The 21,881-nt window shown below is 30.6% G+C and overlaps 1 protein-coding gene across 3 annotated transcripts in view; it reads right to left on the bottom strand.

Annotated features, from left to right (window-relative positions):
* LOC106688846 (monocarboxylate transporter 12) overlaps window positions 1–19,180 on the bottom strand; it is a 30,104-nt gene extending 10,924 nt beyond the window's left edge. For 2 of the 3 annotated variants that reach the window (XM_014433517.2, XM_014433518.3), the window contains exons 1-4: window positions 17,654–17,683; window positions 3,693–3,785; window positions 1,439–1,565; window positions 175–318 (exon numbers count right to left, since the gene is read on the bottom strand). In XM_014433517.2, the coding sequence (XP_014289003.1) occupies window positions 175–318; window positions 1,439–1,565; window positions 3,693–3,785; window positions 17,654–17,668 (379 nt within the window). In that variant the 5' untranslated portion in view covers window positions 17,669–17,683. Of the gene's footprint in view, window positions 1–174; window positions 319–1,438; window positions 1,566–3,692; window positions 3,786–17,653; window positions 17,684–19,040 lie in introns of those variants that run through there. The other variant, XM_014433519.2, reaches the window with a different exon arrangement.
* Between the last annotated feature and the right edge of the window lie 2,701 nt (window positions 19,181–21,881).

Here is a 21,881-nt window from a genome sequence, read left to right as displayed (position 1 = left end):
ATAAAGAAACTTTTTAAGAATCTCCTTCAAAATATTCATTAGATATTAAACTGTCATTAATTAGTAGAAAAGTTTTTGATTGAACGAAATTAGTTTGTAAAAATATTTATGGGTAAGTATTACTACAAATCTGTGAGACCTGATCAATATAGTAAATATTTTTATTAAAAATACCTCCAAGTACTCCAAATGTAATGAGGATGTGTATCATACTGTTGGCAGGAGCTGTCAACATGATAGCAGCAGTACTTATAATCGCTCCTATGATAGCTACTTTCCTGTAAGTATACTTTTTTATCAGTGGTCCAACAATAAGTCCTGAAAGAAAATAAGATCAATTTTATATTTATTATCATGTAATATAATGATAAAAAACGTATGTCATGTCCATTACATAAATGAGTATAGGTTCCTTACATTTTCGAATCCCATATTTTAAGGTTTAAGACTGAATTTTATTTATTTATTTTTAATCTGTTTTCGTTTTAAATCGACAGCATGCACCCTGTTAGAAATATGGGTCATTCTATTAAAAGATGAATTTTTCTCCATTCTTTTTTTTATACAGCTTCTTCCATTTTTTTTACTAAATCTTCATTTTAGGTGACTCCACAAAATGGAGTCATGAAATTTGAATGAATGAGAACTCATTCTCTTATGTCCCTCCAAAACTCTAATCTTAAATGCAGACTAGGTTAATTGGAATATCTTTCAAAAGTTCATTTTTATGTATAAAAATATAATTTAGAATATACAGAATATAATTTAGAATAGATAATGAAAGATAAAAATGCAAATCCTTCAATAAAAATGTATTTGAGAGAGCAACAGGATGGAATAAAACTGTCCCTTACGTCCAAAATATTTCACAAGAATAAATAGAGATTTTTTGAGATTGCTTTGTACACAAAAATGAAAAAAAATTAATTAAAAACTCAACCTTGTTTCGCTGAGGAAAGCCATACGAACACGTTTTTCATCACTTCAAACAACATATACAACAATACCAAAGGAAAATGAAATGAAAGGTAACCAGAGCTAACAAATATAAAATTATTTGCTTTTGTATATAAGTACTTCCGATATCTCCGTTCCATTTAATTACAGACAATGCAAGATTTATGAAACAGATACTCCAGGACACATTTTCATTCCTACCACACCACACTTCTGTTCTAGTTAGCTTATGATTTCGGAAATTTCTTATAGAAGACATTTAAAAACTGTGAGCTATTAATTAATCCGTTAAAAGCGGTAGTATTATCGATTGTACAAGCTCTAAGTTACATTACTCATCCTGTGGACATCCAGATTAATGAGAAACAAAGAGTTAGAAATGCAAAGAATTATGAATTTAAGCTCAATATCTGATCAAATTTACTAAATGTATTATAATGTATAGATGTAAATAGCAAAAAATAAAAAGCTCAACCGGTACCTGAAAAGTTGACGATTCCACCCAGTGTAGATATGACCAGAGATGCACCCGTTGTCTCGACTCCAAGCTGCTTTAGAAGATCACCAAAAAGCAATCCAAATGATGGCTCAATGGCTCTTGTTGAAAACTAAGGGAAAAAAAATCAAAGTCAAACCATTTCAGACAAACAGTTTAAAAAAGTAAACATACTTGGATACATCTAAACAATATTAGTAAACATCTCAACAATAATACTCCTCCTTAAGTAATCATTTCGAAGAAACACTATTCAGGATTTTAGCTGTTGTGTGTAGACCGTAGAATATCCAACTCCACTCTTTACTTTGGTGTTGTACTGGACAAGTATCTCTTCTTCAGTCACGTCAATGAAAAACCCTTTTGAAGACCCATAGTAGTACAGAAGCCCGATGAATAAAACCAATTCCATAAAACTTTCATCTGACAAATAATTTTAAAAATTATTGTTTAATACTCTTAACAAATAAACGAATTTCTGGCCGTCCTAAAACTAAAGTTGATAATTAGCTAATTAATTTAATCAGTTATTTGTTTTTAACTGTAGCTCCTAAACGGTATGCCGTAATGAAAAAGTTAGGGCATAGCAAATTAAAGAACAACAGACTGGAATAAGTGTAATTCGATGAAGTAATATGTATTATGGTAAATCACCAGCTACAGCAGTTCCCTTTGCCTCCAATAGCTGGCTGGCCTCAAGTGCAATGCCACTATCAAATTCAACTGGTTGCATTAATTGACCGTATAATTAAGTTATGGTGCTCATCTGAGGCAAAATTTAATGGTCTTTAATTTGTTTCACTGAAACTTTTTTTCTAGGATTCACTGTTTTGGATTTATATGCTATATAATAATAAAAGATATAAAATTTTATACTTCGTTAATTTCGCAAATTAATTCTATTCTATAATTTTTCAAATTAATCAAACTAAGGCTTAGTAATTTCCTTAGAACTAGCATATATGCGTTCCCGTGTTTTGTGAACTCATTTTGTTCCTTCTGGCAAAAATTGTCGTTTTCTGTTTTATGACTATTTACGGTTAAGGACATACCACTTATCAAAATTACTAAAATATGGAACTCATTTGACGCAAAATTTATTTTTCTTAAATATGCTTTATCTCAAATTTTTTGCTACGATGCACCTTCTAATAGTTACAGACGAAAAATTAAATAAATATAATTCCTTCCTTACTATTAATTAGCTAAATAGTGAAACTTTTATGATCATACGAAAGGTGTTTCAGTGTTAGGTGCGAAGAAAGTAATTTTTAAAATTATTTGTAGAAGTATGCTTTATGAGCTGGGTTTCATGCGTCGGATTCCTGTACTATTATATCGCTTCGACTAATAATACAAATCTAGGTGATCATTAGGCCTATGCTGCTCTATGGTGTACCGTATTGCGGTCATCATTAGGCCTATGCTGCTCTATGGTGTACCGTATTGCGGTCATCATTAGGCCTATGCTGCTCTATGGTGTACCGTATTGCGGTCATCATTAGGCCTATGCTGCTCTATGGTGTACCGTATTGCGGTCATCATTAGGCCTATGCTACTCTATAGTGTACCGTATTTCGGTCATCATTAGGCCTATGCTGCTCTATGGTGTACCGTATTGTGGCAACTCTGCAGGACAACACTCATCCAGTTTGAAAAGTATCAGAACTCTTTTTCTTTACAGGTTTTTTCTGACATTATCCTTGTAAAAGGAAACAGACGCTGCCAACTATTAAAAACTTATGTTTGCCATGTGTCCGGAGTACTTAGGCGGCCGTAACATCAAATTCTTTGATCGGTTAAATGCATAGGTCAACCCACACATCAGTAATATCCATCTAATTCTGGCAAGTAGCTAGGCACTGTACCCTTAGCCGTGAACACCTCGAGGTAAGAGGTCTGAGATTCCCAGAAGCTGGTGTAAATCCACCACCATCTCTAACACCAGTAGAGTGAACTTTCCTTATTCAACTGATCGAACTGTTTCAGGTCGTCTCAGGAAAGATCTTAAGATGCCAAAAGACTATGTGTTTGTATATATCTATATTTGTATAATAAATAAAAGATACAAATTATAAAAAACACGTTCTTCAGCTTCACCTGATGCTTTTTTTTTTTTTACTTTTAAAGCAGGTTTTTTACTATATTTATTTAATGTTATATAGTTCTTAAAAAAACACTTCCAATAGGTAATAATTAGAATTCTCTAATAATAAATGAGCTTCAAAATATTACTTACGTTTATTAAACTTGATCCTAAAACGATAAGCCATCCCCATCCTCCATCTGGTGGTACCAACTTAATGCGATTTTTTTTTGTCTTCATGTTCACCTGAAAGAAACATTAGGTAATTAATTTCAAATTATTCTAAGCATATTCACAACTTGTGCAAGTTTTAGACATTGCCCGAGTTAATTTATCTTAGAAGTTAAGAATAAATTTATATAGGTCCAGTGGTTCAAGAGAAAAAATTGTTTAAAGTAGTTTTACTTTCCTTTCCGGAGATTTTAATTTTATTCTTCAATTAGAAACGATTTCGTCTAATATTTTTATAAGGTACATTCTTATTTTTTCCTCTAAAATTAAACTATTTCTGACATTATTATTATCATTTTTTTATTACAAGATCAGCCTGGTGGGGCTTATAATGTTATTATTACAGCTTGCTTTTTTTTTTTCAACAGTTCATAACGAGTATATATTCATGTGTAAAAGGATCCCCTAACTATTTACCATTCCATTAAACCATTGAACAATTGTAGACAATGAAAATCAATTATGATAAAAAATAAATAAATAAAAATAATAATAGTTATGTAATCCAAGAATGAATGAAGAAATAACAAATGATGCATATAGAATTAATCAAATAAATAATTTAATTATACTAAAATATTAATTTAAAAATAAGAAAGGGAAAATAATAATAGAGGGAAACAAAAGAAATCTAAGAATACTGATAAACCAATTCTTAATTACAACCTTAGCTTAAATGTGGATGAGAAGCTCCGAAAACATCAGGAATTGGCGGTTGAACTATTAAAATATGGACTAATGCGCAGTGGTAACGCCGATTATAATGTCGACTAATGGACTAATCCCGAAATCATCGTTTGCAGGAACGGATGGGATAGAATGACCACTTGACGAGCTCGGAGAACCTCAACGGTTCTCTTGGACACATCGAGGATTATACGAACATTTTTATATCTGGTGGTTGTTGGACCATGTCTATCACCTCAGTTTAGAATTCGCGATTGGGAGAAGAAATAATAATAAATTAATATAAAGTTTAGACTGGGGTGTCTTGCATCAGCCGGAACTCCAGTCTTCGCTTAAGTTGTAAGTCACTGCACCTTTAACTGCTTGGAATTTAACTGGGAGTGGAATTTCGTTAATCGTTTTTTTGATGAAATTATCTATCGACTCCTCCTGTAGTTCACGATGTTAGTGGCTGTTTTTTTTTTTTATAAACCAGGAAGAACCTACCGCGATTCTCCGGACCTTAAAATAAAACTCAATCACAAACACTCCTATCAGTGTATGAACACTGTGCCTATACACTAACGACTGTCTTGACACTACCTCGATTAGCATTGTTATGTGATGTTTGAAAATAGTTTCTAAACGCATCCCAAATTAACACAACGGACTTTCATAATTTAGGTTGGCAGCACTCATTACTTCCTGTTAATTTCATATTATAAACATGGCGATGGTATTCTCGGTGAGGGGCCACAAGATTCAAATTGCGTTGGGACCATTGCCTCACGTAAAAGAAACCCCAAAGTTATTTTGGATCTTCCTACTTTTATTTAATTGTTAATTACAAAATACAGGATAGCTTGTCATATTGAAATGAGTTGAGTACGCCCATTACTTTCTAACAAACAGACAGCTCTTCATAAGTTCAAGTAAAATTAACTAGCTTTCACTTAATTCTATTTATGAACATGTTTAGGCTCAATGATTCTCTTAAATATGGAAATTAAATTTTTACGAAACTAAACATGTAATGCATAGATTCCAAATTTAATTGTTAACATATAAACACAAAAAAAGGATATTTTTTTGTTGACTTATATAATTAATTTTAATTGCATATCGATAAAAAGATGTTTTTTTCCGCTGATAGACATCAGACCTTATACATATAGTCTCTGTTTTAATTGCATGCTGTACTGTGGTTTTTATTAAATACTTACTCGACGTAAGAAATGAATAATATATTTAATGAATGAATGTAATATGTTATTCATTATACTATGAAGGAAAGTACACACACTGTTCATTAAAAAGATCATTCTATTTTACAACTTTTTCTTTAAATGTAATTAATAATAATAATGACATTTCTCTTCTGTGCAAGCCATTCAATAATCATCCGAAAATCCATCTAGCGATTGGATCTTTACTCCCAGTCTCATTCTTCAATGTTTGGCCGAAAGATTTATTTTTAAAAAAAATTCCTTCTACGTAAATCATCTTCATCTTCTACTTTGATCCTTGTTTCTTTTCAATAAAAGACTTATATAAAAGTTTTTATCTAATATTGTATAAGTTGTTATCGTAAAAGAAGCTGGATTAGGTTTGAAACTTTCTTAAATAATTGTGTTAAGATAAGGTAGCATTCATCAGATTCTCAGTGGCTAATCGGATGATAGCTAACATTTTCTGATAACGTCTGAAGTAGTATATGTCCTTTCATGCTTACCTCTTAATAACAAAATACTCACCGAGAGCCTACTTGAACGAGATAAATAACGAGCTGATTTTAAATTTATTTGTTTGTTTTACAATACACAGCTACAGTGTTTTCTTGTAGAGATACCAAATGTGATTTGTAAAGATGGTTTAAAACGTGATAGAATTAAATGGCTATTGAAATCGAAATGTAAAGGTGAGCACGGAATTTTTTTTATAATACAGGTGTTCGAGTCTTTTTTTTTGTCAAAGTCAGTATCACTTACATAGTACAATGAAGTTACCTCTCGGAAGTTAACATAAAAAAAGTTCAAAGCCAAAATTCAATAAAGTATAGTACATGTATTCAGACAGAGATGAGAAATGAATAAACATAAAAGACGAAAATGATTCCATCATAACTGAAAATCATCTAAATAAAAGTGGTGATAAGCACATTAAATACAATTTAGGAATCGTATACATTTCGTTCAGGATACAAAAAAACACAAATTTAATGAATTAATTAAAATTAATTTCGGAATTAATAATAATACTAATTCGGTAATATGAGTTGTATTTGCTTACGATTATGGAAGGATAAGAATGAAGGAAAAAGAGAAAACCAAAATTAAATATACGGTTGAAACCAGCTTATACGAATCCACCATTATTTAAGGCAGATTATACGAAATTTTATTTTTCTATTTAAATAATAATATTGATTAATATTCGTTAATTTCTTCCTAGTGATATATGGTTTTATATCAAATTGCTTTAAATTTCGCAGATCAGTATGAATAAACTTACACCTGGGCTGTATTACTGTATTAAAAACTCCAAACAAACTTTTCACTTAAAATATTGGTTATAAAATATGGACATTATTTTACTACATTAATTTTTAGTTATTAATTTAGACCTTTAAGAGTCCGTATATGGGATCTTAGGACTGAAAAGCTGAAAACGGTTTATATCTTAAGATGACCAGGTTCCAAATTGTAGACCATGGTTGGAGAATGGAGAAACTCCCAAAGTTTTGGCCTTTTTTTTCATTTTCTGGCCTTTATATTGTAAACGGCGCATCCTCTGAAAAACCTTTATTCTATCAAGAACGTTAAATTATGCATCGAATATATGTCTTCATTATAAATCCGATCTAGAAATACAGTCGGAATCAACTATCTTTGCCAAGAAATTAAATATGGTGCTTTAAAAACATCGATAGAAACGGCTATTATAAATTTAAAATCTTCCGAATAAAAGTTGTAGAGCATCAAATTTAGAGTTGATAGTAACAACCTAACTTCAAATGCAACTCGCTCCCTCTCTGACAAGGAGCTAATTACTTTTTCACTAATCTATAAAAATACTAACCTATTTCCGGTTGAGGTATAAAGTTGAAAATTGGTAAACTTTAGTCAGCATCCGACGGGAAAATAGCAAAAAGTTAAATTTTGAATGATTAACCCTCAGAAATATCAAAATGGCAGACCGTACCATAATATTAATGATTCATTTTTTTAAACGTGTTATTGTGACTAAATGGGAATAGCTATTAGCAAACTGATTACATCAACCACTGCGGATTTCGCGAGATCCTAAACATTGTTCCCATCAATTGTTCTCGTATCTCCTATGAAAATATCTTAAATAGAGCTAGATTTTAATACTAAGAAGAAACTGTACTTTTCCAATCATCTATGGAACCTGGTCGAATCTAACAGATTTCAAATTTGGCACGACTATCGATAAGCAATAAGGAAGTATTACTCACTTTAACAATAAAGTCAGGAGCTTGATACAGTTTGACCCCACATCACGCCTGCGCTATCTAAACGCTCTAGATTCGTTGAATGGAGAGGTTATTCTTATACCTCTTACTTACACGTTCGCGAAAAAGCAAAACCGTTAAAAAAAAGTGTTAACACTTTTATGGGGAAGTAAACCCAGTGAATTACAGCTCTGACCAAAAAATTTCGAGAAACAAAGTACAGGACCATGACGACAGTACTTTGCGATGATTCATGTTCGTCGTAATATCGTTATCTTTGTTCGGAAAATGATGATCACCATTTTTTGCTTACAAAAGTATGTTGAACTATAGCATGAAGAACTTTTTTTTTTTTCAACTTATGCACAGGAATGTCCTTCCACAAAATCTTAAAATTAGGAAGTTCACACCTGGACAGAACAGGACCACGACCTTTTAATAGATATGACGAATTTCCTATACAAAAGAAATATTTTTCAGCAAAAAGAAAATTTTCACTTTTAGTAACAGATAATAAATTGTCCCTAATCCGAAATTATGAATAGTATGCCACAGTAGTCTGGGCTTTACTTCTGCCACTTTCTATGGGAACGATATATGTAATAAATCCTTGTGTCTAACCGTCAGTTGTTTATACCTTATTGTATAGCCTACCCCGAAACCATTTCTAAGACATATAAATAGAAAATTTATGATTAAAGCTTTAATAATTGTAACTATAATATAGAGATTAGGAGGCCATAAATAAATGGTAAATTAACATAATAAAATGAAGTTGAGAGTGACAAGGAGAGGGGAATAGATGAGGCCGACTGTTGAGAACTAGAGAATGCAAGCATAATGGAAACAAGACATGACAGTGACATAACACAACATACGATAGTGGTATCAAAAATATATTTTAAATACTAATTCATGTGACAAGCAACTACAAAATTAATTCCGATGAACTAAATTGATAAAATATGATGGAAAATGAATGCAATCATCGCAGATTTTGTTTTTATTGCAAATGAAATACCTTTCTCTCCACAACTGATTACTAAAGATAATTATTAGATTTTCTTTATAATTTGCAGTATTGTATTGTTATTGTTGGGTGATACTAATTTATTGGTTATCTTAACTTTTTACAAAAAGAAAAAACCTCTTGACCTTATCAGTTTATATTAGACCACACTTTTAGCTGTCTTAATAATTCAACGTAATTTTATGGTTTAATTTTACTTATTAATTGTGACGCTCTACACTATATACTACGTTTCGATGTGATTCAGGAATTTTACTCATTACATAATCGTTTACTGTTATCCAAAAACCATTTTTGGTTAATTACGATAATGGAACATTTAGGAATAAAAAAGAAATATTTCTCACGTTCACTATGACTTCGAAACCACATAACAACTTTTGTTTCATTAAAAAACCTGTTAACTTCAGTCATCCCTAATTTTGTTTCATTGCTTTTTAACTATATTTTCACCTCTTTTTTTAAATAATCTATTTAAATTTTATGATCACCGAGGTAATAAGTTGCATTTTTTTAAATGAATCCATTAGTTTTTTTTGGAGGCAGGTTTGTTTCTGATGATTTCATACTCTCCTACGGGTCCTGTTCCCTCGAGACAATTGGGAAAGATTTATCCTCAGCCATAGTAACCCACCAAGGAAGCAATGCTCTGGACGATTACTGAAGAATCATTCAGAAGAATCGAAACTCGTCTAAAAAAATTTGACGCAGTAATTTAGAAAAAGGAAGTAAAAAAACTAAAGAATAATAAGACAGCTGGTAGATCATGAGGCCTGACACATGAGAGACCTCAATTGATGAAAATTCTACAGTACCTCTTTCAGAATGTCCTGATGGGAAAATCGTTCCCTGATTGAAAAGAGAGGTGGAAATACAAATTAATATAAAAGAAAAGAAATACTAATGTCAAAGATAAATGAGCGAATTTATCTTTATCTTTATTATCCCCCAGTGGGGGGCTGAGCTGGTGAGAAAGTGAATGATACTTAACTTTGGAAGAAGCAAAATAATGCACATCGGATCAATAGGAGGTTGAAAATTTTTGCAATGAAATCTCGTTGGATTACACCTATCTAGGTACAGTAATTAGCCGGAATTGGAAAATATATCAGGAGTTTTATTAAAATTAAGAGAATTAAAAGGCCAATGCGAGCACTATAGTACAAGAGACGGGAAGAAAAAAAGGCAGTTATTTCACCCCAATTTTTGATTACTTAATTGAAAACTAGCTATAATTAATAGTCAAAATTCATGAGTCTGCCAAGTATAGGTAGGGGGAATATAAAATGGCGGCTGTTTCAAAACCTTAAAAAACATTCATTTTTCATTCAGAGCTCTATATCTTAAAAACTACAAACAACACTAGAAAATCTAAAATAACATTATTTAAAGGAGAGTAAATTTGTTGAAATATCAGCCCTAATAGAGCTATTCACGCCCAATGGTTCTTGAGATATATCTTTTTAAAAAGCAACATTTCTCAAAAATCTACTGAAAGATTAGTAGTTAGGTAATTTATTTTAAGAAACCTATATCTCAGGAACTATGTGACGTATAGATGTCAATTAGCACTCAAATTAAAGCTAGTTAAATTTACTATAAAATAGTTTATAATGTTTATCTTTATAGGAATAGTAGTTTTTATGACACAAACTGTTAATAAAATGTTTGGTTTTTGAAAAATATTACATCAGATCCATAAGACGCACATATGTCAATATATAGGAAATTCAACTTACTACAAAGTTTATGACACTTATCGTCGTAGGGGTAGTAGTTTTTATGATATTCACATATGAATATAAATTTGCCAAATGAAAATTTGTCCGGTCAACTGTAAGTAAATTTATTTTAGCAATTGTCATGAAAACTACAACTCCTACGACGATAAACGTATTAAACTACTTCATAGCCCATTAAAAAAATTATTTAATTTGAGTGCTAACAGACATCTCTACGTCACATGGTTTTTGAGATATTGATTTTTCAAAATAAATTCACTAACTACTGATCTTTCAGTACATTATGTACAACATTTCAGTGAAATATAGCTTTTTAAAAAGTTATATCTCCAGAACTATTGAACGTAAATAAATATAAACGTAATAAAATATAAACGTAAATAAGCCCTCTATTAGGGCTTAAAGTTTAGAAAATTTACTTTACTTTAAATGATGTTCTCTTAGATTTTCTATTGTTGTTGGTAGTTTTAAAGATATAGAACTCCGAATCATAAATTAATTATTTTTAAAGTCTTAAAAAGCCGCCATTTTGTATTCCCCCGACGTATACTTGGCAGACTCACCAATTTTGACTAGTAATTATAGTTTTCATTAAAATAATCATAGGAAAACGGAGGTGAAGATACGAGAGTGAAAGCATGTTAAATGGCATTCATTTAAGATAATTAACAAATAAAATGTCCTCCGATTTCCCTGTTGTTTCCGTCACTTGTTCAACATATCTCTGTTCTCATCTTCTTAATATGTTTGTACCACTTTGGAATTTCCTTATCTTTTTTATGCTCTTGGTGCCAAAACTTTCATCTGGACACAAGGTTGATTTTATGTTTGGTTTTCTATAATGCCTCAAAACATTTTGTTAATCAGAGCCATTTTTGATTATATAAATATAAAACTATTAGCTTCTAATAAAAATTTAAAAAATATGTTAAAGGAAAAAAATATTAAATAGTAAGATTGTACATATAAAAAAATAATGGCTCATATATTTGAATGAAGGTTATCGTAATAGTATCGTTATATTTTGTGGTAATGACAAATTTTACATAAATCACTGTGTAAATCCTATTCCCATCATTCCCAAAGGTAGTTTATTCACCAGTGCTTGCACTTAAACCCTTCGTGGGCTCATCAAAATCATGGGATAGAAATTCGTTATTTATGTATGCAATTGGGAACAGACTTACCTAATCTAGATACTGTTTGGTATTCCTTTCTAACTTACCTTTCTGCGGTAGAAAGGGTATTCTTCAAAAATGTGGCCTATTATTTAAGTATTTTTTGCAACATTGACTACCTGGCTGTAATTCTTTTGAAAAAAGTGAGCATGGGTTAATAACAAATGTCTAATTCTATACCATTTGCGTTGCGTGAGGACTGCTAAGGTTTTGCCTCTTCTATCTACACTTCTAGGTAATTAGATAAGTATTCTAGGTAGGTAGGTAAGTATAAAAAGAAGAGGTCTTCCACGTTTCTTCCTATACCTTGCATATTTTTTTTTAAGTATATAAGGTTATTCGAAAGGACACAACTATATTTTTATGTTAAGTTAAAAAAAAAAAAGGATAAAGCTAATTAGGTTTAACTATAGTGATATCAAAAAAGAATCAGCGTTAATGACATATATTTCCAGATCAGAGAGATAATCCAGATCATATATTTCCATTCACAGCACCTTCATTTAATTTTGAAAAAATCAAGCAGCTAGATTTTTTTTCTGTATTCAGTGCATATCTCTAGTAAGTGATTAAAATCAATGGTCTCTTAAGGTGTTATAAGCAAAGATATTTTTACATAAGTTAAGGTATGGGTGATGGCTTTAAATTATTAAGAAAATATCACTTTTTTTAATTTTTTAAAATTTGGCTTTTAGGCTTTTTTTTTAAAGTATTCGTATTTCCATAGTTACTATACTCAAGAAGTTGAACTAACTACAAATATTAGTCAATTTCTAAATAATTCACAGTTATTGTTTTATTCTTGGTTTGAAAATTATTTTTACAGATACAACATTTGTAAGAATTAAATACTTCCCTCTAAACGATGATAAAAAATTTTTAGTTTTATTTATTTGGTACCTAACTGTAACTTAAGATGAAGGAAATAGGCTAATTTTATATATTCTTAATAGAAACAACATTTAATAACTAATTAAATAAAAAAAGGTTTCGAACTAACATATTTTTTAATTAATTGTTCATTTCCACCTTACTGCAATAGCCGGTGTGAAATTAACTTATCACTCCAATAAACCCATGTAAACATGAAATAGCTATTAATAAAAGAAATTGATTTTTGGTAACAGGCATTGTAAAGTTGATCTATTTCACAATATTTAACTCTTAAAAATATTAATCTGTACATAGGTATTTTTAAACTAATTTTATTTTTACAATAGCATATCTTTTTATGTTTAACTATGTTTAATTTAGTTGCTTAAGATGGAGTAATTTGGAAATAGAGAAGAAGAAGCTGTCCTCAAAGTAACACTTATTCACCAGTGCTTGCACTTAAACCCTTCGTGGGCTCATCAAAATCATGGGATAGAAATTCGTTATTTATGTATGCAATTAGGAACAGACTTACCTAATAGGCTCAACAATTTTCTTAATTAACAAACAAAATGTTTATTTTGAGTTAAGAAAATTCTAATAAAGTCGTAAGTTATGTGAAGTATTAAAAAGATTATTTTCTTGAGAAAAAAAGGTCTAATCGACCTCCAGATCTCCCATGTTATCAAAAGGAGACAGCAAAAACTCTTGAGCTTAGAAGTATACAAACTTTAAATCCAGCCTTTGACACAATAATAATTTAAGCGAATAAATAAACTAAATTTTCTGGCAATTGGCAATAATTCTCCATCTGCATTAATGTTTGTTAAATCAATTGTCTTCAAAGTTACGAGACATTGTCACCTCTAAAAGTAAAAATCAGAGTGGAAAAACGACTTGTTTAGGCGCAGTTCTACAAATAACAAAACATATTTGAAAAACTATACCCTAATTGAATTCTAATATTAAACTATTGACAAACGACTGACATGGAATCCTCATACAAGACTGAAAAGACAGGAAACTGCTCGTCGATTCCGACTATTACAACATTTACCAGACAAACGGTCCAAACTCCCAATCCATTACAAAAGACTGATCTACATGACTATAATAAGGCCTATCTGGACATACGGAGTTGAACTTTGGGGCTCCACTAAACTATCGAATTCCTCTCGTATCCAATGCTTACAGTCCAAAATACTTTGTAAAATCCTCAATTTTTCCTTACTTTGTCACAAATCAAGTCATCCTTCAGGACCTCAATTTTCCATATGTTGCTGATTTGGCCAGAACCAGATACCAATCCTTCCATGATAAACTTCCTAAGCACCCAAACCCATTTGTTTCTAACCTGGCTTCTCGTTCATTTCCTGATAATCCTTCTAGGCGTCTAAAGAGAAGACGTCCCCGAGATCTCCTCTAGAAATTTTATTGGAGTTCTATCAATGGGTAGATTCTCCACATGTTTGTATCAAGTCATTTTATAAATTATAGCATATTTACTGGTTACAAATAACAATCTATTGAATGTTCACAGATCATTTAAATCTTTTTCATAATTACCTTATTATTTCATTAAAAAAAGTTTTTTTTACGTTTAATCTTTTTTAAGTTTTTTTTTCAAAAAGAAAAAAGTACGTAAAAAGTATTTTTTTATCTTCCGTACCAAAAAAGTATCCTTCCTTGCATCATGTCATTACAACAATAAACAGAAATAGAAACTCAGATAGTTTTCAACATTATTCTTATAAGCGTGTTTGTAACAAATAGCAGAATGGAAATTTTAAGTAGAACAGAATATTAGGATAAGATAAGTGGAACACTAGAACTCATGAAGGATAAGGGGTAAAAGTGCAGTACTTTGTAAGGAAGTACTGTTACCACACCAACGGTTGTGCAAGGAGGTTAATTAGGCCATAATCACGCTTGACCACCAAATTTTTAGCCAATTAAGGGTGCCTACTTCAAGAGGGTGGGTGGACTCCGAAGGGCTCCCGACACCACAGCGATGACACAGAAACAGAAAATAATTATCGGCCACAGCCGGATTCTTGGAGTTTGTAGCACAGTGCCTTACCAATGAGCTACCCATTCCCGATTAGGTAATATAACTGAATAAAAGAGTCATTGGCATGAGCGTAAATAATAAAATCATAAAATAAAAGACAATTAGATCTCATTCTGTATCTTAAAACACATACCATCAGCCTGATTATCTCTGTCATAATCAACTTTAGGTTCGTTGTATAACTTTATGGTCATTGCAGTTCTTAATAAATCTATATTTAGCCTAAATTAATTGTTTGTCTCTTGTCTTCAAACTAATTTCAAAAGAAATAAATGTCAAAATTGGAATGGTTTCTCTTTAAAGACCTAAATAATGATGATTGAAAGTAAAGAGGTGGACAATATTTATAGAATATTATTATACTTACAGAAAGGAAAAAATGTCTGCGATATTTATATATCGCTATATATACTCGTATATATATAGATGTACCTATCGGTTTCATACTTGATAGATTTGGAATATACGTACTAGTATATATATACATATATACAAATCTGAAAATTATCTAGAAAAAATACCTACGGCTGCATTTTCACTAGAATCTCTGGTGTGTTCCTATGGGTCGTAGCTTGGTGCTTTATATACTAAAGCCTTCCTCAATAAACGCTCTATCTAATAGAAAAGGAATTTTTTGAATCAGACTAGTAATTCTTGAGATTAGCGAGTTCAAACAAACTCTTTAGTTTTATCTAACAGTACATATACACATTCGAATTAGGATGAAAGAAAGATATTTTTCACTGTCGAGAACAAATTGTATGTTAGGTGGGAAAAATTCATTTAAAAGTGGAGTAGTATATTAATGACAGAGAATAAAGAATCGAATTAAATAAAATAATGATCAGGTTACATATAAGTGTAATACGTAAATCTGGCAGTGCGATAATCTCCAAAAGTATAGTGATTTCATTAGGTGAGAATAGACAAAAAAAAAAACGTAAAAGACAAATTATTTGGAATGGAAAAGTTCGAATACATTTTTTATAGATGACATTGCAATTCATGAAAGACAAAGAAACAGGAAGAAATGACGCCAATGCAGGCTATGCAATGCCTTCCTGGAACGGAGATAGAGGTGCATCGCTTTTTGGATAAACTGCTAAATGATTTCCAATACAGTAATCCATATGATTATTTTTTAATTAAAATGTTTAATTCAACTATTGATATATTAACGAAATAGATTAATACATGATTTGAAAGCATGGAATCTCTTGCGAGGATAGTTAATTTTTGGAAATGGAAAAGTTTTTAATGTCAAACAGCTGATTGTTTCCGCCTCTAACTGTTAATATTAATTTACTCTAACATGAATAGGAAATATGATTATGACAATTCGTTTGTATTACTGATTTAATATATTCCAGAAATTTCGTTAAAAGAAGTTAAAAAACCGAGATTTAGTTGAATAAAACAACTAGCTATCTATTTATCGATGAGAAATAAATTTATTGCCAGTAGTGTTTCCATTAAGTGCAGTAGATTTTCAGTGTTTTTGAAACTAACTTGACATAAGTAAATATTATTTTATTACTTAGAATTATAAAAATTTACTTCCCCAATAAATTTCCCGGGGCTGCGAGAGCCTTAGATGGGCTACGGTAGGATCTGGCATTGAATTATCTTAGAATCAATTTATTAATTATATTTTCTTGTGTTTCCTTCTTAGGCAACCTAATTTTCAAATATTTTACTTGAGAGGGGTCACTATTCTCCAGTGAGCACACACATTTTACAATAACCGGCTGAGTAGTTGGATTCTGTTGGTAACCGAACCACTGACCTAGACTAATCAATTTGGGTGTTTTAAGTTTTGAAAATGAAAAAGCCCTGAAGTTAACTCAATTTTTTTAATTTTTGTTTTCGTTTTACCAAACATAATAATTAAAATTAATATTTAGTAATAAATATTAATTAATATTTCTATTTTGAAATATCTCGTATTTGGTGGAAACAACGCTCGAGTATTATGTAAGAGCAGCATCTTAATCTTTGCTACTAGAAAGAATGACAGAAATTCCTGGTGATCTTGAAATGGTTGAACCACTTCAACTTTGACAAAAAAATAAAATAAATAAATAAAATTGAGTCCTTTCTGGGAATCTGTAGTTCGCACTAATAGAATCATTATCCAAATCTTGCTCTGAAATGCGGGCCTCTCCTCTCCTGGACAGGACAGCAATAGTTGAAGTACACTAAGAACCCAAAAGTTTATAAAGGAAAATTATCATAGAAATAGAAGTTAATGGAGATGCTCGAAAGAAGGTTTGATAGATACATTTGGAAACTGTCCGCAAATTACATCATGCAACGGTACTTGGTGTGGCGTAAAATGCGAAAATCTTAAAACTCAATAACGCATCATCTTTACTGTGTGGCCAAACAAATTGACTAAGAATCATACAAATATTTTGTTAGTTACTATAATTCCAATATATTTATTGATAATCAAAAGTAATTGTAAATTTCTAAGTTATGGCAATAACTTGTTATAGGTCTTTAAAGAGAGTTATAAAATAAATAAAAATCCGATTCAAGAAACAATTCTCTTACTGGCAAATGCTAAGCCATTTTCATCACCATTTCATTGCTAAGGAAATAAATTCGTTTTATTTCTGTACATATTGAATCTAACATTTGTTTCCCGATATATTGAATTTGGATGAATCTCTCTTTTTTATTTGAAATTGAATATCTAACTTTAGACCTGATACACTTGTTCGCCTACCTCCAAGTCTTCTACCAAAGAACTCAGGTATGACGAAGTAAATATATAATAATATATAAATATATAGTAATAAATCGTGTACTTTCCCAGTAATTATACAAATATTTCAATACATACTCCAACTAATAGCATTTGACTCGCCGAAGGAGTGACATCCTTTTGGATCAGATGCGATGTATCTCAAGGTAACAAGTCACTGGTTCTTATTCGCATTAAAACTACTTCAAGATGAGGTGATCTCTACGTGTTCATCCACAAGTTTGGAAATCTCACGTGATCACGTGATCAAAGGATGTTCTCTAATAGGGGTCGTCAAAATACACTCAAAATTATCCCACGAGAACCATCATCACGGTCCACCGCAATCTACGTTAGCAAAATCCAAATTTCACCATCAGTTTTGACCAAATTTCCTTGCAATCATTTTTTTTTCTATTCAAACATAGCTTCGTCTGATAAAGTCCTAAATTATTGAATCAAAAGGTACAGTTTATAAACCAATCAGTTTTATTAATTCTTGATGTAATATCTACACCTTCATTTTTGTGGATTGATGTAGTTTCTCAAAGTTCAAATTTCTTGGATTTTCAATATTATTTGGGGAGGGGAGTGGGAGTGACATTTCACTAAACCCTTCTTTCTGACAAACTCGCTGACCACCCTTTTTCATCAGACTATTTCATAATGATTATTGTATAACATGAATACTATATAATATTTTAAAAAATTGTTTGTCTCACTAGATTTACATCTTGCTAAGAAACAATAATTAATACATTTAACCAACAATCAACCCTTAGTCTTAAAAAAAAAATTTTATTTCGTTATTTAATATATCTCTTCAAAGTAGAGCTGAGGTACGTCTACTTTGAGGCCTGAATTAAAACCTATCGGTAAGCCCTAAAATTCTGTTGGGCTTCATGTATACACCACTAAGTGCTGTATACATTGTGCTGAAATCAATAGAGATCATTTTCAATGTCTATATGTGAACTAATAGGTAAATTTCTGTCTATAACAGACTGTATGTAACGGACATAAAAAAAGAACATTCATACATATTTGAAATTTGAGAAAAAATAAGAATCTTCTTGTCTTTAATGGTTATTAATGAACTTTTTTGTAAAACTTCTGAATTTACCTTTTTTTATATACTTCACTAACGTGACAACATTTTATTATAAATTATTACAATTATTACTCCACTATTTTATGATTTTTTTCAAACCTCTTATTCTGCCTTAAGAGTTTAATATATGAACTAAGTTTAATAGTTAAACTTTTAGGTTTAAAAAATTTACAATTATTATAATAAAAAGTGTTTAAAGTCTGAAATTTAAAAGAATCCATCTCAAACTGAAAGAGAAAAAATAAAAAAACATAAAAAAAGGACATCATTCATTGACATTTTTAGAGTATTCTGAAATGTCAAAAATTGTGAGATGTATTCGTATTAAATATAAATATTTTACAATTATTAAAAAATGTTCTAAAGATGACTTACCCCGTCTAAGACTACCCCAGTATAGTTAGTGATAAGCTGGTTGCGCGGAGACCAAATCTGTTATCTCTGGCAAGGCAGATTGCGAAACCATAGCTGAGGCACCTGTCACAGACTGAGGCACTTGGTTCCCTCTACTGGCTATCATCAAGGCCGGCTTCTGAAGAGCATTGTTTGCCAAAGGCGGTTCCCTTCAAATCTATTTCATTTCAAAATTAGGAAATCCGTATTTGAACCTTTTTTTTTGTATTCACACCTCATACTTTCTGGGAAGAATCTTGGAGAAGAACTTTTAGTTTCATATCAAACACCTCCGAAGTAGTGTATGGAGCTGCGGAGTCCCACAAGAGCTTTGCGCATTTAAACTAGATGTGAATGGAATATAACCAACATTGCATATATCTGATATATAATGTATTCTCTATAGATAAAGAAATATAAATTTTTATGTAAGGTTATTGAATCTATGGCTTGAAAATGATAAGATTCAAGTTTTATTGACTTATTTATTGATATTTATAACTTAAATTACATAAAAATACATCTAGTAAATTTGATGTAAGATCATAATGATATGATGGGAGCGTGTAAAGAAATTGTTAGCACTCTAATAATATTTCTACATTAGAAAGTCTCATAAGGTCTCGAGGCCATCTTCTTTACAGGCTCTTCCGAGGATTATCAGGAATGGAAGAGGAAGCAAGGTTGGTGACTAGTGGTTAAGGAGTTTATAATGGAAAGATTGATATTTGGTTCTGGCTTGATCAGTTACATATGGAACATTAAGGATTTTTAGGACTTTGTAAGGATTGGATACGAGACGAATTCGATGGTTTAGTGGAGCCCCAAAGCTCAATTCCGTATGTCCAGATTGATCTTATAGTTATGTAGAGCAGCGTTTTCTGATGGGTTGGAAGTTTAGACCTTTTGTCTAGTAAGTGCTGTAATATTCGGAATCGACGTGCAGTTTTCTGTCTTTTCAGTCTTGTACGAGGAAAAAAAATCCAAAAAGTTGTTTGTTTAGATGCATTCCAAGTTGTCATAGATTGAAGTAGAAATTATTATAAGTTAGTTCCTGATATAGGAATTTAAGAAGCCATTTCACAATCGTGCTTACATTTCGAGAACTTTTTAAGTACAAATCAGAAAAATCAATTAAATCGTTGATAGAATACCAAAAATTCTTTAATAGGTTTTTTAATTTGCAATTATCAACAAAAGTTCATTCATAGCTTTGTTTTGTTTTAAATGTTAGGTCAAATGTTAAATAATACTTTCCATAAATACATTTCTTGTTTATAATTCCGTTTCATTTGATTAAATGTAAAATTATATTACCACAGAATTGCTTTTGAAAAATTGTGTTCGAGTTGATGCGTTAATTTTATCCTTCAACATTATTTTTATATTACATGTTCAATATTATTTTTTGGAATTTTATAAAAGAAAGTGTTTCGAAGCTGCTTAAGGTTTTACAGCTGTGTTATTGCTGATAACAAACTGCACACTAGTAGATATATATTTTCTTTTCTTTAATAATAGCATATTTGTAATTTTTGAAAGTAATCCAGGTCTCTCTACTAATACTAGAGCCAGTAAAAGAATATTCATCCCAGATTAATGGAATGATGCATTTCTCTCAGAGTAAAAAGAGTATGGTTTACCATTTAAATGCCACTAAATAAAATGGCAGCCTTTACCTTCAAGATGAAGAAAAATGGTGGATAATTTAAGGTTTTTGTGGAACAAACTGAACTTCCGGTGGAGTATACCTGCAATAGTCAATGACTACTTGCATGGAACATTTTTATTCTCGGGCATTTTCTAGCAGAAAATAACACTTACTTTTATTGGAAAATAATTATTTTTTCGAAAATTCAATTGGCCAAAATTTTTTAAAACTGTGGCTTTCAAATAATATACTTTTGACTTTAATTGTTATCACTTGTTGGGTGGTCACACAGTCTACTAATCTATAGAATACAGTCTATTGAAAATGTTAAATAAAAACTTTTTAAAAAAATGTTTTTTATTATAATCAGATGAACCACTATCAAAGCACAGCTGCCATATATACATAATTTTATGAATAGAATTTTAATACTAGATTAATTATAGACCCCAACTATTTTTCTTGGAAGGATGCCTGGAATGTGGTGAACATGGAGTTGTTTATTGCGAACAAAGTTACACGAAAAATCCAATACTTATAACTTTAAACTCTTATATACAAATTCTTATTATTTAAGTAATTGGTTTTTATTATAACCTTCATATAATAAATTCTTTTATTCAAAGGTTACAGTAAAACAACTTATCGGTCTGTACTTTTTCAAATAGTCATTATGATAAAAACAATTCATTGCTCGTTTGCATTTAAATAATTTAAAATATAATACAGTAGTATAATCAAAGAATTAAAGAAAAACCTTGAATCCTACTAAGCCAATTTTTTAAATTATAAAATAATTAAAATTTATAATTTTTTTTTTACTTTACAACTTACTACCCTTTCCAAACCTTTTGCCTTCACCCCAGTTATCTAAAAACTATTTTCAACAAGGCAACTCTTGAATATATTTGAACGATTTTATTTTAAATTTAGTATTTCCCATGTTCAATATCATTGAAGCCATAATATTGACATTTTACATACTGATAATAGTTAATCCACATTATCTAATTTAGAAAGAAATGTTTTAAAAAAAGGGGGTACAGAATAGAAGCAGTGGTTGTTGCAAAATAATAAAATTCCTCATACAAGAGAATTGGCCCTTAAAGACTCAGCAGAATCAATAACAAGCTTATAATTATAATATAATTATTAATATAAGAATATAATGT

This window comes from Halyomorpha halys, unplaced genomic scaffold, assembly GCF_000696795.3.
Source record: "Halyomorpha halys isolate HHAL.00 unplaced genomic scaffold, Hhal_1.1 Scaffold1218.1, whole genome shotgun sequence".
Classification (NCBI taxonomy): Eukaryota; Metazoa; Arthropoda; class Insecta; order Hemiptera; family Pentatomidae; genus Halyomorpha; species Halyomorpha halys.
Note: the sequence above shows the minus strand (reverse complement) of the source record. Positions and strands in the feature narration are given on the sequence as shown.